Source organism: Natator depressus, chromosome 6 (assembly GCF_965152275.1).
Source record: "Natator depressus isolate rNatDep1 chromosome 6, rNatDep2.hap1, whole genome shotgun sequence".
In the NCBI taxonomy this organism is placed as follows: Eukaryota; Metazoa; Chordata; order Testudines; family Cheloniidae; genus Natator; species Natator depressus.
The window spans coordinates 110,652,081-110,675,687 of record NC_134239.1 but is presented as its reverse complement, the minus strand read 5'-3'; the positions used below and the strand labels follow the sequence as shown (position 1 = coordinate 110,675,687).

At 42.9% G+C, this 23,607-nt stretch overlaps 1 protein-coding gene and 1 long non-coding RNA gene across 7 annotated transcripts in view; one reads left to right on the top strand and one right to left on the bottom strand.

Moving 5' to 3' along the window:
• LOC141989512 (uncharacterized) overlaps positions 1 to 23,607 on the top strand; it is a 51,541-nt gene that overhangs the window by 10,902 nt on the left and 17,032 nt on the right. The window lies entirely within an intron of this gene.
• The window catches only part of TRAF3 (TNF receptor associated factor 3), an 87,028-nt gene continuing 81,700 nt past the window's right edge, over positions 18,280 to 23,607 (bottom strand). For all 6 annotated transcript variants that reach the window (XM_074956288.1, XM_074956285.1, XM_074956287.1 and 3 more), the window contains one exon: positions 18,280 to 22,773. In XM_074956288.1, the coding sequence (XP_074812389.1) occupies positions 22,202 to 22,773 (572 nt within the window). In that variant the 3' untranslated portion in view covers positions 18,280 to 22,201. The remainder of the gene's footprint in view (positions 22,774 to 23,607) is intronic.

Genomic DNA, 23,607 nt, shown 5'->3' with positions numbered 1-23,607 from the left:
TAGATAGACCCCTGGTTTGGTCCAGTATGGAAATTCCTATGTTTAAGTGAATGTTGAAGTTACGGGCGTAATAACAAATGTTATATTTGCATGTTCAAGCCTCGATGCTGGAAGCATGAATTTCAAGTATTTGCCATCAATCAGGGGTGTAAAACATTCTAAGGGATTTGTCTAATGATGAGTCTATTTGAAGGACTCACCCCTCTGCTCACAGAGGCTAAGCTCATTGAGTGAACTATTCCCTGGGAATTATTTTCTCAGCTCAAAGCCTGCTGCTATTAAGTCCCCGGCTTGCCCCAAAGTTGAGTTTAAAAGCTTGACATTCTTCTTGGAAGCAAACATCAGTCTGACCTGTCCCTTCAGGGTTAAAGATTCTGCTTTTCCCAAGCTAGTGTTGATAGCTGACGGGTATTACTGGGGAGTTCCAGCCCCGTTCTGTCAAACTTAACCCAAATGGAAAAAGAGTAGGGGCTTGTCTTCACGTATGGCACTACAGCAGCACAGCTGCACCGATTTCTCCCGTCGGCATAGTTAATCTGCCTCCCTGAGAGGCAGTAGCTGTGTCAGCGGGAGATACACTCCCATGGACACAGCACTCTTTATGTGGGGGGTAGGTTGGTGTAACCTGCTCAGTTTTCACACCCCTGAGCAATGTAGTTATCCCGATATAGGTCTGTAGTGTAGACCTGTTCAGCTCCTCGCAGGTTGAAGCCTTAGGGTAGTTAAAGCCCCAAGAAGGACTTCTATATTTTCTCAAAAGTCCCAGGTCAGCTTACTCTATAAACAACCTTTTCTAATGGTAAAGAGGTACCACTAGGAGGGTGGTGAAGCACTGGAATGGGTTACCTAGGGAGGAGGTGGAATCTCCATCCTTAGAGGTTTTTAAGGCCCGGCTTGACAAAGCCTTGGCTGGGATGATTTAGTTGGTGTTGGTCCTGCTTTGAGCTTTGAGGACTAGATGACCTTCTGAGGTCTCTTCCAACCCTAATAGTCTATGATTCTATGATAAGTCTCTGCCTCATTTGTGGAGAGATAAGAAGGGGAGGTTTCCCTGTCTCTGGTGGAGTTCCCCTCTAGCTCTTGCTAAAGCTACTCCTGTGTGGCAGTGCTTAAAGTGACCTAAAAAACAGTGTGTGTGTGTGTGGGGGGGCCCATTCCCCCTGTGTCTGCCCATTCCCCTTCTCAGCAACCAATTTTACCCCCCAGTTAATCCCCCTAACTGCCCTCCCTCCCACACTCCTCAGCCTCACCTCCAGAGGCTTGTCACCCTATCTCAGGCCAGGGTGGGGGCTGCACTGGGATCTCCTTTCCCAGGCTGGGTGTGGCAGGGAGGGAGGGGAGAGGAGCTGCCCTGTTCCTCACAGGAGAGGGGAAGGAGCAGAGATGCCTTGAGCTGCTGGGCACTTTTTACTCCCTCCTTGGAGAATGGTGTCAGCTCTCAAGAAAAGAGCTCTGCCTGCTTCCTGCAGCAGCTCTGATTGGCTGCTCTATGCCAGGAGGCAGGCATGGGGGGAAAGCAGCCAATCAGAGGGGGTTTTCCCCCAGGCAATACTAAAAACGTGCTCACTCAATGACTTGGCTCACTTCTTAGAAATTGTATGACAGAATGTGCCTGTGGCAACTACAGCAGTCACGTAGAGGGGGGAGTAACACTGGAAAGGGATATCTGTGTTTTCAGCTTCCTTTAATGACATTTAGCAGCTGGAAACAAGAAAGAGCCAGCAACATGTGAGTAGCTCCATGGACTACAGTCTGAGAACCGTTAAACTGGAGGTTGGACAAGACATTTCTTCAGCTCCAAGGATGACTCACCTGTAAGAAAGGCACTGGGAACCACAGCTGAGGCACTTTGGAAGAGAGAGAGGGACTCAGTAATTTGACTGTCAGGCATGCCCCGGCCCAATACGTATTTCCAGGAGTGCAGCACTTCCATGGACTTCAGCGGGATCATGAAAACCATGTGGACAGGGTGAGCACTTAAAAGTAGATTATTTTGGAACAAGTTAGAACATTGACAGTTGACCAGATAACAGTACAACACTCCCTCCCTTCACTACTAAAGGGCTCTTTAAGCTAGTGGGAAATAGCATAACAAGACCCAGTGGGTGGAAGATGAAGTCAGACCAATTCAAATGAGAAATAAGGCACACATTTTTAACAGTGGGAGTGATTAACCACTGGAACAAACTACCAAGGGTAGTGGTGGATTCGACATCTCTTGATGTCTCCAAACCAAGACTGGGTGCCTTTCTGGAAGATATGCATTAGCCAAACACAAATTACTGGGCTCAAGGCAGGGGTAAATTTTAGGGCCTGTGTTATACAGGAGATCAGATTAGATGCTCTAATGGTTCCTTCTGGCCTCACATTCTTTGAATCTATGACTATTCAGAGAAAAGTCTCAGACTTTTCCCTTCTCCTGACTCCCCTTCACAACTTAGATTCGTTTGGCCAATATTTTCAAAACAGGGCGACTAAAGTTAGATCCTAAATCCAAATTCAGGTGCCTAAAACAGTGGCCTGATTGTCAAGTGCTGAGCCCTGACATCCGTGGGAACTGTTGAGTGCTTGTCCCAATTAAAAATCGTCCCACTTATTTAGGCACCCCCATTTGGATTGGACTCCTTTCTGTTAACGTATGACTGACAGCCCCTCACCAGCTTGTAACTTACACCCTTCCCTTAAGCTTCCCCTCTGAATTTTGCCCACTGAGCAAAGAAGCATAAGGTGGTTTAATTCACATTCCCAAAGGACCAGCAGAGAGCAAGCAAGAAAAGCAACTAAGGCCTTGTCTGCACTTAAAAGGGTTTGCTGGTATAGCTATCCCAGTAAAGCGACACTGGCAAACCCTCCTTGTGAAGATGAAGTTAAATCAGCACCCCCCCAAAGACGTCCTTTGGCCAGTGGGGCTTATGGCAGTTGGTTAGTTCCCTTGTTGTCGGGTGGGCAGTGGAGACTGAACACATTTTGTGCCTCTGAGTGAAATAAGTTTTTTTTCCGTAAGCACTTTTTGCCGTATAAACACTAGAGCTTTTGCTGGCCCAGCTCTCTTTGCGAAAAAGTCAGAGCCCTGACCGACATAGCTCTGCTGGCAAAATGTATCTGTCAACCAGTCCTAACATGAGGTGTAGGACGATGTCAGTTGAAGCAAGCCATCTCCTACTGAAATGTACACCTCCTTCAGCACCACAGGTTTTATGTTATTGCCTTCAACCCTCTCACCCTTTGGTAACTGGGTAAATATGACCTAGGGGAATCTAACTGTCATATCACCTTCGAATTTAGCCCTTTGTCTGCCCCCACCAAAAAAGTCTATGTTGATCTATAACGTCATATATGGTTTGGGCCAGAGATCCCCAGACCATAGAGATTAACTGAGGCACCAGTGCGAACAGTCCCAAGACTCTGGTGGCCACCTTGAAGGGGGGGGGGGGGAAAAAAAGAACAAAACTCAAACAACTGCCCAGTTTCACTCAGTCTCCCTTCAGTCTTCAGGGCTGTGCCTGGACACACTGCAGTCACAATTCCCAAGAGCACCACACAAGCATTTACGCTTCCACCTCATTCTTGTGGGATGGCTGGCAGCTCATCAGACATCTCACAGCAGGCGTTAGAAATTGCTAGAGCTGTGGATGGAGTTGGAGCAGTAGAAGCTGGCTATTTGGGGTCCTCTTCAGATACAATAGCTCGTATGAGCTTTGATGTTTCGTATCTCTCCAGGAGAAAGGTTCGCCTTTGGGGGCACTAGCATGGCTGCTTTTACAGGGCCAATAGCCTTCTTGATTAAGGGGATTTGTAAACCTGCTAAACTGCTCTGATTTTTTTTTCCATGTACAATTTTTTAAAAGGTAACTGGCGAGGTATCATTCAAAATAGCAAATTGTACAGAACAAGTCTCCAAACCATTCCTGCTCTTGCAATCAAAGCAAGCTTTTCAAAGACCAGAAGTTAGGAAAAAGGAAAAGCTGGTCTCCCCCAACTGTGTTCTTGTAGGCTGTCTTAGCTTATTCAGTCAAACAGACGAAGTTCCACATATGTGCAAGAATGAACTGGACACGGCTGAGTTCAATGACAGCCATCAGAGCACCACCCAGTGGGGCAGAAATGAAATGCACAATTGACTCAAGTTGAAAACAAACATTTTTTGAAAAACCATCGGTGTGTCGCTTCTCGCTCTCTTTTGACCAGCAGAGATTACCCCTTGCTTACCATATAACTGTGCTGAGACTTCATCAGAGCTAAAGGGGAACTGTGTTGTGGTGATGAGATCCTGAATTTTTCAAAAACACTTTAGTGACTTGGGAGCTAAAAGTACGTTTACACCTTGGGGGTGGGGTGGGGGAGGTGTTAATCTGATGCTTTTTGATGCCGGTCAGGTATCTCGCATGATGCAATCAATAGCGTGCACACAGCACATCTGTTCCATTTTCAATTTGCATTGTGTGAATACATGACACCGGTTTGCTGCAAACTGATGGAGAAGCATTCTTGGGGGTACTCCATGGTCTTTTGCTTTGCTGTTTAGCAGCTGCATCCTGCAATTATTTTCACAGTGACTGTGAGAAGCCATGTTGGTTCAATTTTTTTTTTTTTTAAATTCTATGCTTCCACTGTCTCAACACCATACTTCTTTCTGAGTGGGCTTATGCCATTTTCATATTGCTGTCAGCCAGCATGGAGCCAACCTTGCTCTGTGCTGCTATTGTGACACGCACGAATACACCCATGCTGCTTGAGCTGTATGATCTGGGGGGTTATAGTGGCTCACAAGCTAAATATGAGGCAACAGTGTAACACTATTGCAAAAAAAGCAAACATCATTCTGGGATGTATTAGCAGAAGTGTTGTAAGCAAGACACGAGAAGTAATTCTTCCACTCTACTCCATGCTGATTAGGCCTCATCTGGAGTATTGTGTCCAGGTCTGGGTGCCACATTCAGGAAAGATGTGGACAAATTGGGGAAAGTCCAGAGAAAAGCAACAAAAATTATTAAAGGTTTAGAAGACATGACCAATGAGGGAGGATTGAATTTAGGCTGGAAAGGAGAAGACTGAGGGGGGGACACGATAACAGTTTTCAAGTACATAAAAGATTGTTACAAGGAGGAGGGAGACAAATTCTTCTCCTTAACCTCTGAGGTTAAGACAAGAAGCAATGGGCTTAAATTGCAGCAAGGAAGGTTTAGGCTGAACATTAGGAAAAACTTCCTAATTGTCAGGGTGGTTAAGCACTGGAATAAATTATCTAGGGAAGTTCCTTCATTGGAGATTTTTAAGAGCGGGTGAGACAAACACCTGTCGGGGATGGCCTAGATAATACTTAGCCCTGCCCTGAGTGCCGGGGACAGGATTAGAAGACCTTTCAAGGTCCTTTCCAGTCCTATGATTCTACAGCAATCAAAACTGGATGAATTTGGCCCTGGACTTTGCCCATTGCGCCACCGAGCAGATGATGTGGGACCAGGCGAATATTCTACAGCAACAGCAGCTCCCCCCAGCAGCAGGAGAACACTTGGAAGAGGTGGCACCAGGACGACCAGGTAGAGGATGACGCTGAGCTGTTGGAACTAGAACAGTGGCTCTCAACCTGGGGTCCAGGGCCCACTGGGGGGCTGCAAACAGGTTTCAGGGGATCCGCCAAGCAGGGCCAGCATTAGACCGGCTGGGGCCCAGGGCAGAAAGCCAAAGCCCCACCACATGGAGCTGAAGCCCAGGGCTCCAAGTCCTGTCACCCAGGGCTGAAGCCGAAGCCTGAGCAACTTAGCTTGGCAGGGCCCCCTGTGGCATGGGGCCCTGGGCAATTGCCCTGCTTGCTACTCCCTAGCACCGGCTCTGGCTTTTATAAGCAGAAAAGCAGTTGTTGTGGCACAGGTGGGCTGTGGAGTTTTTATATCATGTTGGGGGGGGTGGCGGGCAGCTCAGAAAGAAAAGGTTTGAGAACCCCTGAACTAGAGAACCAGTTCCTGGATCAGCTACATAGCATTCGGGGCCATTTCTGGGCCTGAGAAACCAGCGTGGATTGGTGGGAGAGGGTTGTTCTGCAGACATGGGACGACTGCTGTAGCAAGAGGACTTCAGGATGGGGAGGGCTACCGTTTTTGAGATCTCTGCAGAACTGACCCCAGAGCTTTAGGCAGAACCTACCAACATGCAGTTCCCCATACCCGTGGAGAAATGGATCGGCATTGCAATCTGGAATCTGGCCACCCTGGCACGTTGGTCTGTCGCCAACCAATTCAGCACTGGGAGATCAACTGTTAGGGCCATGCTCATTCAGATCAGCTATCCAGTGACGAAGTACTGTCTAACCAGATCCTGAAGCTGTGGAATGCTCAGGAGACAATTGATGGCTTTGCACGCATTGGGTCCCCAAACTGTATTGAGACAACTGATGGAACCCATGTGCCTATCATTTGTGCTCCCTCATCAGGGTGTAGAATTTATAAACAGAAAAGGAGTATTTCTTGCTGGTGCTTCTAGGACTGGTTGACCCCTGCACAGATATAAATGCAGGGTGGTTTGGACGTATCTACCATGCTAGGACCTTTCAGAACTCAGTTTTATTTAAATGAATGGAGGAAGGACTTTTTGCCCCAGGACCAATGTAGATATTAATGTCATGGAGGTTGGCCCAGTTATTCTGGTAGACACATCTTATCCTCTGATGCCCTGGTTAAAGAAGCCATATACAGGCCACTTAGACACATGGAAGGAACATTTTAACTGGTAGTAGTAGTCGAGCTTGTGTTTGGTTGTTTGAAAGGCAGTTGGCGCTGCTTATGGAAGAGGTTGGAAGTAGCAGAAAAAAACAACGTTTCTGCACATTGTGTTCTGCACCATGTTTATGAGAGGCAGAAAGCCATAACGATGGATGGGAGTCTCCTGTGGATCAAGCAGCCAGCAAGGCATCCCATAGAAAATGCTAACACCTGTGGGGATATTGTCAGGCTACCTATTGGTCCTATTTTGAGTCTCATGTCTGAACGTGTGCAGTTGTTAGCTTGTGAGGGCATGTTGGGACAGACATTGCAAACACTGGGGTTTCGTGTCTGGATGGTGGAACATTCTCTCTGTAATTCTATAAAACCCTATGAATTATTGCAGATTTATGTAAAGGATTTCCTGAGTTAAATGCAGTGCTGCCTCATAATTGATGGAGTTAACATGGTTTTTTATTAATAAAGAACAATAACAAAAACCAAAATTGTAAGTGAACCAATGGAAAAAATACAAAAATATTTTTGTATTTGAAAGTACATTGAACTTAACAATCTACTCCTAACCGATGGTAAACAAACCTGTCATTAAAACCATGCAAACACAACTGGAAGTGCAACAGTACTAACATTGGAAACAGAACAATTATTTTTTTGGGGGGGTGGCAGTGATAGGCAGGTATGCACCTTCCCTCTGCCTCCTCTTGCCCATATGGTCTCTAGGGTTAAGTGCCACAGCTCAAAATTGTCAAAGGCGCTGAAGGGCTCGGAACTGCTGGGCTCCCAGCAGCCAGTGTTCTTGGTGCCTGGAGGTTGGTTCTGAGAGGGGAATGGCTGCTCGTAGCACTACTACAGGGGTATGGCAGGGAGGAGCTGCTGCTGGCCCAGTAGCCAATATTGTCCAGGGGCAGAAGGACATGGCTGAGCCCTAAATGATGGGACTCCTGGCCTCTCAGTAGTATATTTTGGAGGAGAACATTCTGGCTCAGGATAGCATCCACAAGTTGCCTCTGCATCACCTTGTCTTTTCCCATGCTCTCCATGGCCATGGTGATGCTGTCCTTGGCCACTGCCACAAGCTGCTGGGAGAGCTGCATTTCTTTTTCCCTCTGGGTCATAAGGTTCTGCCTCCACCTCTCAGCCAGCCTGGCTTTCCTCTGGGACTCTGCCATGAGTTCTGCAAACATCTTACCCTGCGTCTTTCTTTTTTACCACCTCTGGTTGGCCAGCCTCTCAGCAGTAGATAGAAGCCCTGTCCTTGCAGGCCTGGCCATTGCAGGTGGGAAGAAAAACAGTCACTTATTGTTCATATTCCAGACTGGCCATCAGAGCATTTTTTATTATGTATGTGGGACTTTACCTCCTTGAGACTCTTCCCAGCCTTGGTGGCACCTCAGAGATGGCAAGTGGTCTGTGTGTGAGAAGTGTGCTGCAGGCATTACAATGTCTATCTGCTGACTACGCTGTTAACAAGGTGGGGGGTATGGAATTATGTTTCAGGTTTGTTTTTGCAGTTTTGTTTGTGTGCTGGACGTGTTTCTGTGGGGTCGGAGAGGTGAAGGGGGGAGGCGAGCTGGATAATAATCTCCTTTAGGCTGTCCTGACTCTCGACGACATTATGATGAGGCAGGTGACTAGGCGGCAGAGAATGGTCTTATTGATAAAGGTGAAGGGTAGCCCAGCGAGACAAGTTATTCAAGAGGATGGTACCCCAGAAATGCAGCAGGAATGGAAGGGGCTTGCAACCTATAGCCAGGGGGTGGAGAGGCATGTTGCTATTCTCTGTAATGTCAGAAACAAAATCAAGTGATTTCTCAGTCTTAACTTCTGCTGTATCTCCCCTGCAGACATGCAGAGACAAATATATAGGGTCGTGTAGTGATTGTGACCTACAACATGTGTTACAGGGCATTTGTACCTCAGCAGAGAGCAGTACTGTCTGTGCCTTAATGGGGCATGCAGTGCACATTTATACTAGGGCTGTCAAGCAATTAAAAATTTTACTTGCTATTAATCACTCTGTTAAACAATAATAGAGTACCATTTATTTAAATATTTCTGGATGTTTTCTACATTTTCAAATATATTGACTTAATTACAACACAGAATATGAAGTGTACAATGCTCACTTTATATTTATTTTTATTACAAATATTTGCACTGTAAAAAACAAAAGAAATAGTATTTTTCAATTCACCTAATACAAGTACTGTAGTGCAATTTCTTTATCATGAAAGTTAAATTGTAGAATTATGTACAAAATGTAGAATTATGTACAAAAATAACTGCACTCAAAAAAAAAATAATGTAAGACTTTAGTGCCTACAAGTCCAATCAGTCCTACTTCTTGTTCAGCCAGTCGCTCAAACAAGTTTGTTTACATTTGCGGGGGATAATGCTGCCCACTTCTTGTTTACATCACCTGAAAGTGAGAACAGACATTTGCATGGCACTATTGTAGCCAGTGTCCCAAGATATTTACTTGTCAGATGCGCTAAAGATTCATATGTCCCTTCATGCTTCAACCACCATTCCAGAGACACACATCCATGGTGATGACGGGTTCTGCTCAATAACAATTGAAAGCAGTGCGGACCGACGTGTTCATTTTCATCATCTGAGTCAGATGCCACCAGCAGAAGGTTGATTTTCTGTTTTGATGGTTCAGGTTCTATAGTTTCCTCACTGGAGTGTTGCTCTGACTTCTGAAAGCATGCTCCACACCTCGTCCCTCTCAGATTTGGGAAGGCACTTCAGATTCTTAAACCTTGGGTCGAGTGCTGTAGCTACCTTTAAAATCTCACATCGGTACCTTCTTTGCGTTTTGTCAAATCTGCAGTGAACGTGTTCTTAACACAAACATGTCCTGGGTCATCATCTGAGACTGCTATATCATGAAATATATGGCAGAATGCGGGTAAAACAGAGCAGGAGACATACAATTCTCCCCTGAGGAGCTCAGACACCAATTTAATTAACACATTATTTCTTTTAACAAGCATCATTGGCAGGAAGCATGACCCCTGGAATATTTGAAAATGTAGAAAAACATTCAAAAAATAATACATTTCAATTGGTATTCTATTATTGTTTAACAGTGTGATTAAAACTACTACTAATCACAATTAATTCTTTTAATGGCACTTACTTTTTTTGAGTTAATAGTGTGAGTTAACTGCAATTAATTGACAGCCCTAATTTATACCACACTTCAACAATGAACACTAACCACACTTCTTTTCCTGTATCCCCTGGTGCAATAAACTGTTGAATTTTGCACAGGTGAATGTTTTCATTAATCTGATCCGCTGGGTGGGGGAGCAGGTTGGGCAGCATAGAGATTGCAGGTGTGCCACACTACTGGTTGCCATTTTGAGACAGCAAAAAAAGGGATGGGTGGGTTTGCCAGCTAGGTGAGATGAGAGAATGGCACAAGTGCTGGAACTAGGCGTGCTGCTGTACCACCTGGGTTGAACTAGTTTCCATTATGTGCAGGGTTTACAGTTTGGCTCACTGGCTCTCAGCAACCCCACTGTACAAATCGTTCCAGAGAATGGGAAAGGAAAACAAGCAGATAGGTAAGGGCCCTCTGTGCGGTGATTCTGAAAGCAGTTGAGTGTTGTGGATTTATCACATCACAGAGGCCGCTTGCCTGGGCAGAGTCGCTGCCGTTTTGGACACACGTTTGGGAGGACTGAATGGACAGTGTTGGCCGAGGTGGGGACTGGAAACTCAGGAGGGCTATAGTGCACCTGGCCTCAGCCATTGCAGGTGGATGTGAGCTACTCCTAAAGCTAGGGCCACAGTAGAATCATAGAATATCAGGGTTGGAAGGGACCTCAGGAGGTCATCTAGTCCAACCCCCTGCCCAAAGCAGAACTAGTCCCCCACTAAATCATCCCAGCCAGGGCTTTGTCAAGCCTGACCTTAAAAACCTCTAAGGAAGGAGATTCCACCACTTCCCTAGGTAACCTATTCCAGTGCTTCACCACCCTCCTAGTGAAAATTTTTTTCCTAATATCCAACCTAAACCTCCCCCACTGCAACTTGAGACCATTACTCCTCGTTCTGTCATCTGGTACCACTGAGAACAATCTAGATCCATCCTTTTTGCAATTCCCTTTCAGGTAGTTGAAAGCAGCTATCAAATCCCCCCTCATTCTTCTCTTCAGCAGACTAAATAATCCCAGTTCCCTGTACCATACTGTACAGTAATTATCATCACCACAAATGGTAAGTCTAGGTACATACATACCGAAGCCTCCAGGAATCTGCCTTATCAGTCCTGGCCAGGGTTCCTGGCTGGAACTCAGGATCAGCTGATGCAGAGCAGGACTGCAGCTAGCTTTCCAGCTGATCGGCATCAGGATCCTGTGTCCCCAAAAGATCCTGTCTCTCAGGGGGACAGTTCCTCTGAAGCAGCCTTCTGTTCGTCTTTCAAAAGATCATCCTCAGGGGGGTGGAGAGATGGTGGGGAGAAGTGTGGGCCGCAGGATCCAAATAGTGCCTGGGACAGGTGGTACTATAATTGTGTAGAACCCTATCTGGTACATCAAAAAAATGGGCATGTCACGTGTCCCCTGCCAGATTGAAATGAAGGACAAAAGGAGACAATGTACTTTTTCCTGAGCAACTTGCTCTTTGTCTGGCACTGCTCCATGTTCCTCACAAACATCTGCTTTGTAATCCCCACAAGAAGCACTTTATTCCAGAGGCTGGCCACAAGAGCTTCTTGCACTGACACTTCTCCCCAGATGGTGACGAGATCCAGGGTCTCAGCACATCACCAAGTGGCTGTGCAAGGTATGGTGCCTGGCTTCTAGAGTGCTATTGTGGTTGTATTACAAAAATGATGCACAGTGATCCAAGAGCAAATGGGCAAAATCTGGCCCCATGCCAACTTTTAAAGGTGGAGGGGTCATCTTGGGAACTTGACACCAAAGCATGGGAGGGCAGACATGTAAATGGACAAGTCAGTAATGGTCAAACTGCAAAGCACTGTGGGATAGCCAGTAGAAGCCTGCAAGAAGGCGAGAACAAGTTTTATACAAGAAGATACTTTCTGCAAAACAGGTCACAGGAGGTAATTTACATTTATATATGGTTTCTTTCCCCAGAAGAGTATAGATTATATCATCTGACAGAAATACAATCCTCTCTCTCTCTCTCAGGGAGAATGTAGCAGCTGTTTAACAAACATTAAACGCTACAGTTCAGAACAGGAAATGAAGAGTACCTTCTCCGTTTTTACACACAGGGTGCATGGTGTAGTTACTCCACTTGGAATTGGGCCAGGATACCATGCCCTTCTCTTGTAAGAATTGTAGGGGAATTTTTAATAACCTAGTCAGCAATTGTGTCCACACGAGTAGACCAGTCTCATTCAATTTGAAGCAAACCTGGTCCACTTTGCAAGAGGACGCCAGAGTTCATGATAAATGTGGAGTTAATGGGCAGTAATGAATTTGTGCCATGTGTACCTGTTTTCAAACTGGATTAACTCGATTTGATCAGGTTTAAAACCCCATGTAGTCAAGCCCCAAGTCCCACTGAAAGTCGATGAGATTTAGGGATTTAAGTGCTTTTGAAAATGTTGCCCAAGATCTTTTGGACAAGACCACTGACTAGGTTAACAACAATTCCCCTACAACTCTTGCAAGAGAAGGGCATGGTATCCTGGCCCAATTCCAAGTGGAGTAACTACAATGTGCACCCTGTACATAAAAATGGAGAGGCACTCTTCATCTCCTGTTCTGAACTATAGTGTTTAACGTTTGTTAAACACCTGCCATGTTCTCTCTAAGACAGGACTGTATTTCTATCAAATGAAATAATCTATACTCTTCTGGGGAAAGAAACCATATATAAATGTAAGTTACCTCCTGTGACCTGTTTTGCAGAAAGTATCTTCTTGTATTATGCTATTCAAGGTAAGAATGAGTTTTATACATAATTTCCAATGGGATTCACTGTGTGTGTGTGGGGGGGGGGGGGGTTGAGGGGGAGGGAAGGAAGGAAGTAATGTTAGGGGATCATGGTGAAAGTAATTTTTCTTTTCTCCACTCAAACCAAGAATATTTGGAAGGTGACTTCTAAGCTGCACTAAACAGAAAACATTCAGAAGGGTCACTTCTAGACAGAGCACAGAGGTTTGAGGACAGCCGTTGAGGACTCGACTTCAGAGTGATCTGCTCCATCAGTGAACGAGAAACGTAAAATATAAGTGTTCAATTGCTTCACACTTGTTGGACAATAACACACCAAGGGCTTAATCCTGTGCAGCACATGCAGAGAGCGCTGGGAGTATGAGTCCGAGGGGAAAATGTGATGTGCAGGACAGAGAACGTCGGAGTACCTGAAGTGGCATTATCAAGTGCACTGCCCCATGGCTGCCAAAGCTACAGCCCTCACAGCAAAGGAGGGTCGGTCTTGCTAAGCACATTGCGAGCGTGCAGAAAGGGTCACCACTTTCACCCACATCCATCCACCCAAACAGTCTCTCTTTTTCCTTTAACCGTGTTTTGATTAAGACTATGCTGATAAAGGACTCTTCCCCCACTAGGTCCACAGGACTGCGCCCTACACTTAGCCATACCCTTCATGCTGATGATGAAGCTGATCACCCTTACATTCCGTGCGGGGAACCATGCTGATCTATTAAGCCTGCTGGATTGGCATGGGTCACTCTCAATTTCAGGTGACACCTGTTTGGATCCTGAGAATCCACTTCATACTCCTGGATTGGAGGAGCTAGAGTCATGGGGGAAGCTCTCCAGGCTGCACCTCTAGTCACCTCATAGGACAGGAGCACTAAGCAGAGAGAGAGATGCTGCCAAGAGCATAGCCTTGCCACCAGAGCTGTAATTAGAGAGACACTGGAGTGTGAGACATAGGGCAGTGGTTTTCAAACATTTTTTCTGGCAACCCAGTTGAAGAAAATTGTTGATGCCCACAACAATGGAGCTGGGGATGAGGGGTTTGGGGTGTGGGAGGAGCTCAGGGCTGGGATAGAAGGTTGGAGTAGAGGGATGAAGGCTGTGAGGTGGGCCAGAAATGAGGGGGCTCTGGGCTGGGGCATGGGGTTGGGATGCAAGGGGAGTCAGGGCTCTAGGCTGGGGCCGCGGATAAGGAGTTTAGGGTGCAGGAGGGGGCACCAGGTTTGGGGGGGGCTTAGGGCAGGGGCCAGGGTTGAGGGGTTTGGGGTGCAGGGTTTCCAGGGGGCTCCAGGCTGCGGCAGGGGATTGGGGTGTGGGCTTACCTTGGGCAGCTCCCGGTCAGTGACACAGTGGGGGTGCTAAGGCAGACTTCCTGTGCTGGCACTGTAGACCGTGCTACGCCGCAGCCAATGCGAGTTTTGAGCTAGTGCTCAGGGTGGGGGCAGCACATAGAGCCCTGTGGTCCCTCTGCCTAGGAGCTGGACCTGCTGCTGGCTGCTTCCGGGACGCAGCGCTGTCTCGGAACAGGTTGGGGCTAGCCTGCCTTAGCCGGGCAGCACCGCGAATGGGACTTTCAAGAGCCTGGTCAGTTGTGCTGACCAGAGCCGCTGTGACCCAGTGCCTTACATTCCACAACCCAGAATTTGAAAACCTCTGATGTAGGGTACGGTTCTTCCCATATCTCTACACACAGAGGCAAGGTGGGGACTATACAATAGGCCAAAGAAAGCGAAAAGGAAAAGAGAGGAAGACAGAGAATGAGGGGAATGGAGAAATCTGGAGGTCAGGAGATAGAAGAGCTAATTGCAGTTTGAGAAGTTTGCATGGTTGACAAAAAAAACATGCTTTACCCCTCACAGTTGGTAATCACAATAATTCCCTTTATCATTCAATTGAAACTCAAATGTAAATGAGCAACAACATAACTTGAATGATTTTGAGAGTGCATGTAACTTTGTGTGGACTATCTAAATGTGTTACAATATTTCCAACATGCCTGTAGGGGGTCTCTCTGCTTTTCTTTTGGTTTCAACTTTAGAACTCAAAAAATGCAGTAACTTTAGTGGAGGAAAAATAATTTACAGTTTTTGGAAATTCAAGCCACACTCTCTCCCTTCAGTATCCTCCTGGGGAGGCAGTTTCATATGAATGCATGAAAACCCATCTTAATTGCTTCTACTCTACTGGTGACGATGCTGTTGTTTTGATGTCAGACTGAACACTAATTTCCTACTTTATTTTACTTATGACTCATCAGGTGGAAGTTAGTATTTTATAAAAATCCAAAGCAAAGAATCTTGTGGGAGAAGAAGGTAAATGTTGTAACAATAATGTGATACAGATCTATTAGCTGTATGTATGCATGGAGCCCTAAGTAGTCATCATATAAATGAATACAAAGAAGGTGAAAGGTTACATTTTTACTCTGTAAGTAAGCTCCAGCCATTCAAATTCCAATACACCATCTCGTTTTAAAAAAATACGATTTCCTACTTAGATTTATTTTTCCTTTAATAACAGATAGTTAGCATTTCATAGTTTTGCATTCTACACTCTTATACACACTGTCCTTGTATTAGCATTAAAACACAAAAGACATAGCAAGACCTCCAAACACAAATAAATACCAAAAAACACAGTATACAACAAACTGAAGTACAACATTGAATAATGCTATTGGAAAATTAAGACATGTTGCTTCATTATTATTATTATTAACAACATGGTTATTGCTGAGCAATAAATTATACATTTTTAAAGTCTGTCCCCACCCCCCACCCCCTTAAAAAAAAAAAGTACGAATACCACTGGTTACCAGATCACTTGCACTGTATCCTTACAGCTATTGATAATTAAGACAGGCAGAATATACACAATCAAATGAGGTTGGCCTTCTTTGGTCTTTGTTTTTGGATTGTAAAACTGAACATAACAGGTGTACCATTCACTGAAGAGTATGAGATAAAATGTAAATTACACAAGTTTTATAAACATTAATTTGTACACTATTCTTGATTACTCATGTATTTTCCACAGATATTTCTTAAGAGAATTTCTTGGAAATGTCAGCTTTTAGCTTTTCCAATTTGTATGTTGTGTGTGTTTTAAAGGTTATCCTACTTGTCTGAGAGGAATGGACCTACCTACAACCCATCGCTTCTGAATGGGATATTAACATCCTCTAATCACTAATAAATTATTGGAATTTTATATCTCATAAGAAATCCTGAACTTTATTCCCCTATAAAACTGAAAAGTTATATAACCCCTAACACAACAGCTACAAGGAAAATAAATGTGTGGATCATATGGTGCATCAGCAATGATAGAAGCCTGAACTTTTCCATTCCACAAGTGCAGATTATACAACTCGCTGCCAGTGAGACAGGTCATAGTTGGAAAATGTATCCTTTCAAAAATGAGCTATAACTGAATTTAAAGCTCAGAACACTCTATGCAGGAGAATGACCTTTACGTATGGCAATGCTGGTTTATCTCAGTAACCCTTAGACAGAGTCAAATTTTCTCACTGCGCATCCCACTGCTAGCAATGGTGCGAGTGGACACTGGCATTGCTAAGAAGTTAAAAAGTCCTCGTGGAACTGGCAACCAAATTAACAGTTTAGTTCCAAAGGACCAAAAGGTAAAAAAACACCACGAACAACAAACTCTTGCTTAAGTGGGTTGATGAACCAAAACCACAGAGTTGGGATCCAGATCTGAATTTACATAAATCCTGGGATATTGGATCAGGTGTAGCTCTGTGAAATTTAGATGTTATTTGAACCCTAAGGAACTAATCCTAACTTGGAGAAAATGTGGCCTAATATAGACACTAAGATCATGAGATGGAAGACAAACGCTACAGTCTTGCCAATAAATTAGAAGAGAAATAGGATTAAACAGATCCCTTGTGTGCTGTCTCTCAACTCTTCCAGAATTTAAGGGATGCCTCTGAATTTGCACCCAAAATTTCTCCTTGACCTTCCTCCATTTGGCACTGTCTTGAAGACTCAGATTAAAAGGCAGGAAGTAACAGTGAAACCCTCAATTTCGTTGCTCAGCTAAACTGATTGAGAAAGGGTCACAGTAAAGGTTGACATAACCAAAATAAATCCACTTAAACGGTTTTTGGTCCCCCTGCCTACTTGAGCCCTTAAAATCTATTCCCCAAAATGAGGGCACCATAAAAAGAACAATTGAAAAGTACTGTGTTTGGTGACATGTGGGCTGTCACGTGCATGCCCCCAAATCATGACAGCTCGTATGTTTAATTCTAGCCCTTACAGTCTTGACTGTGGGTCTTTAAAATAAGTCACTTTGTTTTTCAGTTTCTTTAAGGGATAAGCACATGAAAAGGTGAGGTCCAGTGGTCTGAACATAGTACTAGGAGACAGGAACCTCTAATCTAATCTTGGCTCCAACACAAGTTCCTTTTGTGGCTCTGGGCAAAGTCATTCAACCTCTCTAACTCAGTTTTCCTGTCTATAATATGTGAATGCTTCTTGTGAGGATTAGTTCTTGTTTGTAAAATGCTTTGTAAATGAAAAGCACTACGTATTATACAGTAAGCACTAAGAATCATGATCAAATAGACCAAAGTAGATTTTTTTTTTTGAAGTTTCCATGATTTCTAGGTCAACAGAAGTTGAGAGGTATTGATTGAAGTAAACCGCAGGAATCCCAGGAAGAGGTGGGCAGAGGACTAGCTGTTTTTCCATGTTCTTACCTTCACGAATTAAAAAAAACAATCTTTTGCCCCACCTCTTCAGTCTGAGCTGCCCAGCACCAACTATTTCTTTTTTTAAAAAAACCCTGAATCTCCTGATTAGCTGAGTGAAAGGAAGGGTGTGTGAACTAGATGCCACTCCCTGGAGCATCCATATAAAGTTTTCAGAAGGATCCAGCAAGCTACCCACTTCCCACGAGACAAAGCAGATTTTGTGTGCAGTGTGCTGAGTCTTCATACCTGGAGTGTGGGAATCCAGGGCTTGCTACTATCCATGAGTCTCCCTTAACAGCAGCAAAAAATATTTGCACCAGTCGACCAAGACTGATTTGGGGGCTGGGGTTATTTTGACAACTTCTATATGGTCAAACAATTCTTTGCCTGATGACAAACCCGGAATATATATAACATTGTAACAGTGAAAACTAAGATACTAGGTTTGTAACTAAAATTCATTAGCTAAGATTATTTTTCTCCCTCCACCTATTAATATATTTGCATAGTTAAACATCAAGGCATCAAGACTGCAGTAACATCTGATATAGTCAGGAGGTGCAGAATACTTCTCTACCATTGCCTACAGGCTTTTCTGTCTTGCACCACAGAGCACCAATGTTATTAGAAACTGCATTGTTGGTGAAATGCCTATTCAGCATGATGGACTATAGTTAACAAATAGGTGGGTTTTAAACTCAGTCGCAACATGCCATAACCAGGGCAAGTTGGTAGCAACTTGAGCAGTACAATCGTACCCTAACATTCATGGGTTCAGTATTTTAAAACTACAACACACACAGATCTCCATTACCTTGCATTTGAGAGATTCATCAGGCACATTTCATATCTTCAACTTTCCTTTTCCAAGTTGGAAAACCAATTTGGAAGAGGAATTAAACTGCATTTTATCTTTCTTTCTTTTTTTTTTTTTTTTTTTTTTTAAAGATAACTAGCATGTTACCCATTACATTTCATTATCACTGAAGTTAAGCTACCCTTTTCTGTTTTCCTATTGCACATTCTCTTTGAGAAGAACAAATTTACAGTAAAAGGCTGAAATCAACATTGCATATAAAAAGTCAGCAGTTGACTTAAGTTGTGAAGGCGTACATGTAGACAACAGATAAACAAGATCCCTTCAAGATCAACGGAGAAGTAATGCAAACGCGGTCATGTATAAGGATCACAGATTGGTCTTTAAATGCTGAAATAGTTTCATCCTGTTTGGAATGAGACTTTTTTTTTTTAAAAAACAACAAATGCATGCATACTGTATGTATAGCATACAACAGCCAATTTCTGGTAGACTTAAATCTTTTTGCTAAATTCTGTTGATGGTAATGATTAGCACTGTAACTCAAATACCATGGACCCTCCACTGCGTTCATGCAACTCTACTGAGGCTCATGGGGTTTCAAAGGTGTGATCTGTGGGCAGAATATAGCCCTATGAGTCATTTTTATAGATAGTCCCCAGAAAAGTTCTGAAATATCTGGGAGGAAAAAAAACCTGAATGTTCAGGGGAAAAAAAATGTTTAATAACTTTACCAGACCCACAGGGCAGTAAAGCACAAGGAATCTTTGCCCAAAATTTGGATGACATTTCATGACCTTATTTCTCTAAGTGCTACATACTTTCATGGCTGGAAAGCTGAGGGAACCCACTTGCATATACAGCAAAAATCTCTCCGTCCAGGGATATCTGGCGAGTTCTGCAGATATGGGGATATTATAATTGATGTACTCCACAGCACGACATAGTTAAATTTTGCAGAATTAAGGGGAGCAAACTGGAAATTCTGTGGCAGCTTCACATCATTTTTAAAAATGAAAATACAGTCAGTATCAGCTTCCATGTTGATTATCTTGATATTAAAATCAATGCCAAAAGATTTTTGTATTGACAATACATTACTGCATTACAGAAGCTGTCAGAATGAAGCTGGAGGTTTTGGCAGCTGGGACTTCTGGCATCTGAGTAAGCATGGAATGAAGTTTGGAGAACTATGGATTAAATTCATTAGTTGATGTTTCTGGTAAAATAATCAGCAAACAATTATTGTTGACATTTAAATTTTCATCAAGAGGTTTCAGAGTTAACATCATACTGAAATGAATTGGTGATTCAGACATCCTAGAACTATTATAAGCTGTATGCAGACTCAAGAAGATTACACTATAAATTCACACTTGTTCTTATTTCATTTTTTGTTTACGATCTTGAATTCAGGAGCATAATTCTGCTGCAAGACCTGGAGTCTGTAACTACAAAATTGCAAAACACACAGGGGCCTGATTATAATACAACTCTCACCTAAATCAGTCTCAGAGTCAAACAGGATAGAAACTGTTCTTATATGACCATACATTTTCATTTAAATTTCACAATACATATATTAGGAATGGGAGCAGAGCCCTTTGGACATTTCCACTTGGGAATCCTGTTTTCAGTAAAATTCTGTGATGCACATACACAAAAGCTCAGCTGCCTACATTCATGACTATTAGAATGGTATGCAAGTTGAGTGAACCTTTGCTCTAAAGCATAAGTGATGGGTTTACTTAGGCTGCCTGCATAAAACTGCAAGTGCCATATAGATCTTCTGCAGGAAGTCCTCCTTCTGTGCCAGAAGTAAAACATTAGCACATGCCTCCTTACAATAGCCTGCACCTGTTGTCACCTATGTACCATAAAAGGAATATAATACCTAGACAGTAGAAGGCAAGAACAGGAAGACTGATTGCTATGGAATGTTTTGGATGCCAAGAAGCAGGCAGTATTCTAGCAGGTGCCTGGAAAACCCATGAAGACCACTTAGCATGCACTGTATATTTGTAACAGGAAAGTACTTCTTGCAGGCACAGTTTGTGAAGGCACAGCCATAAAAGACAATGGCAACAGAGACAAGCTGAACTACAAAGGCATGAATTCAACTGAGCCCTAGGTAAATATTGTGGCTACGCCCCCAAAAGTGGAAAACTGAATGGGTATAACCCTGACAGTCAAGAGAACCAGCACAATTCCCTCCCATATGCACAAAGGTGTACTAATTTGCTTTTCACATTAGCTCTAAGCAGCACTCAGATTTTAAAGTAGCACCCAGATGACTGGTATATAGTTAAGCTATGCCATTGGACTCTCTACTTCCAGACTAACAAGCAGAAGTAGATAAACGCAGTGGGTTGCAATCAGCATGTTTCAGGGCTGGGAAATGCTTGCTGCTGAAGTTCAGGCAGTGATAACAAAGAAACCTGTGTATTTCCCGGTTAGGATGTTTGTCAGTCTGCCGTGAACAGACAACAATTAGCGTACACATTAATATCCATTCAGAATTCTCAGATTAGTCAATTTAAAGTGCTGCCACCTTCCATACACAGGATTGGGAGGAAGCATGACTTCTTCCTTCATGTTAGCCTAGGGGCACTGTCAAAGTCCAAGCTCCATAGGAGCAGTGTGCACACAAATTTGGGACCTGAACATGATGGATTCCATAGAAGCTCTCGCAGCCAAACCTGGACTTTGGCTTCTATTCTGCATGTTGCAAATTATCTAAGGGCTCTGAAGACAAGGCTACACATTTTGCCTGAAGTCCAGTTAAAACCACCATTTCGGGTATTATAATTAATCTAAATACAAAGCTATGGTTTATAAGCAGCACATCACATTTAAGGCACATGTATGCATGCAAGCCACCATCATCTTTCCGTTGCTTTCTGATCATATATCCTTAATAAGATGCAATGATCACTAGTATAGAATGAACTTAGAGGATCATGACTGGCTGTTTTTAGCACTAATCCTCTTCCCCCACACTGAAAATATTAGGTGTTGCACATTTATGCTATCAGCAATATATATAGCTTGATTGGAAAGCATGAGGCAGAACTTTAAAAGCGTACAGGATTCCGTTTAGAACTCCAAAGTTCAACAAATGCCCTATTTTAGGGTGAAAACAATTATAAATCTGATAATGATGCACAGCATCCATGAGTGATTTTTCCTTAATTTTGAAATAGTGTCATTAACTACGACATATATTGTAGGTTTACATTTCTAAAGAGAAATAACATCAATAGTTGAATAATTTCTTTTTTTATCACAAGTGATAACCAGTGTTTGATATCTTCTATTTTTCTTCCAAGAAATATCAGTCTATCAACTGCTTTAAAATAAAATGTTTTCTGTAACAATTATTAATATAACTTTAAATAAAAATATGATTCTGATTTAGATACTTTCAAGAAGACCTGGATATTTTTCCAAGGTCTTCTGACAAAGTAATTATTAAAACAGAGACCAGATGAGGCCTTAAAAAGACAATATACTGTATTTCAGACACGATTGCACTTAGTTTTTCAAAGTAATTATATCATAGTTGCAACATTACTTCATCATTTCTTCTTTTACTTAACATGCTGACAGTTTCCAGCTAATCCACATGTGAACTTTTTTGTATTCTAGTCTAAATGAAGAAAAGTCAGGTAATTTATTCAGCACATACTTTACATGTCTTTTCACCTCCAATTGACTAGATGAATAAGTTAAATAAAAAAGCCTCTCTGGCTGTAATAATTATCCTCATGAGGGATTAATAATTCTTCAGAGTTTAAGTGTTATGAGTTCTATTAGAAAATATACCATGGTATGATTTCTTAATGTGTTGCTACTTTCGCCATTGGACCCTAAGAAGTTATGCCTTCAAACTCTTCCTTCTGTTCCACAAGGTGGTCCTTTGTGCTTTAGGACCTCTGACTGAAGACAAACTGATAGAAAACCCCCAAATGGAGTTGTCTTCTGTTTAATCTGCCTCCCCATTTGTGTGTCAGGGGTCTGGTAGATCCGAAGTATCCACTATGACTTTAATAAAAATAGTATCATCTTTAATATACGTTCCATTTTCTAGAACTGTTTGAGCCACAAAGACTGGGCAGCCAGATGCAATGTTCATTTCTCCAGTAGGCTTCTTGAAACTACTGCTGTTTGGGTCTGGCTTGAAAGCATCTCCTAAGTGACGTCGAGAAGGTCCCTGATCCATTAGCATCAGAGTCACTTTCTGTTTAAATGGCCAAGGAAGTAAGGCATCATATTCTCCACGCATTATGACGAAAAACAATGACAAGTGCGTCCCTTTTCCCATGCCATCTCCATTAAGGTAAACTCTGGCACACATCTTATAGCCAAAGTATCCAGTATAAAAAGGCTGGCTGTATAAGGACAGAGTCTTCCCCATGACAGCCTCTTGTTTCCGACGTTTATAATCTCGAATTTTCCAAATTAATACTCCATTGTAACTGGCCGTTTCTAACACCTGGAATCGGAGGTCCATGTCAGCCAACCGAATATCATGAACACTCAGCATTTGATCGTGCCTACTTAGCTGTGTCTCTAGTACGGCTAGTAGAAAATGGAGAGGGGGTTTGTGAGAAGAAAAGAATAATTTAACTTTTTTAAAAAAAATATAGAGAATTAATAATCAATAGCACAAAATAAATAAGTCTCACAATACTATAATAGTATAGAGTAAAATAGTATAAAGTTAAGAACCAACTCATATTTAGCCACATACAATAATTTCCACTGCCAGCAAGCAGTGATATTAATTGGCTCTTTTATAAAGCTGATATTTTACTGTATTATAGAGGAAGTTGGGAACTGCACTACACTTGGTAGAAATGTCAAGCACTCAAAACATCCAGCATAAATACTGTTCAAATCACAATGCAATACAGCCATAGCTAAAAAACAAAATCTGACATTTTTGCCTAATCAGCCGTTTACCAAGGGTCTAATAATATTAACTGTAGATTTATCACTGTGGAAACCTTTGAAAATGATGACTGAACTCATGTGATTCCATTTAAATGTAGAAGAACCTTGGGTTGTTTCAGAATCTTCATCTTTGCCTGATCCTTCATCAGGGATCAGCAGCAAACGTATTATGAGTAAAAGCTGAAAATTCAAGCTATGTCCTATTACGGATAAACAGTTTTCTGCATTACATGGTACTAAGTACTCCCTCCTCCCCAAGGTTTTGTTGTTTGTTCATTTTTTAATGCGTCCTTTCTTCCCCTCTCATGGAACATAATAGTCATCACTATTCCTTTGTATTTTACACTCTGGCAACGATAACAAAAATAGGCAGTATGGATTAGTAGAGGTACTTACATGAGGGAGTTTTTTGCTAAAATTATCTTTACATAGTAATTTGTCTTTGAACCAAACAATATT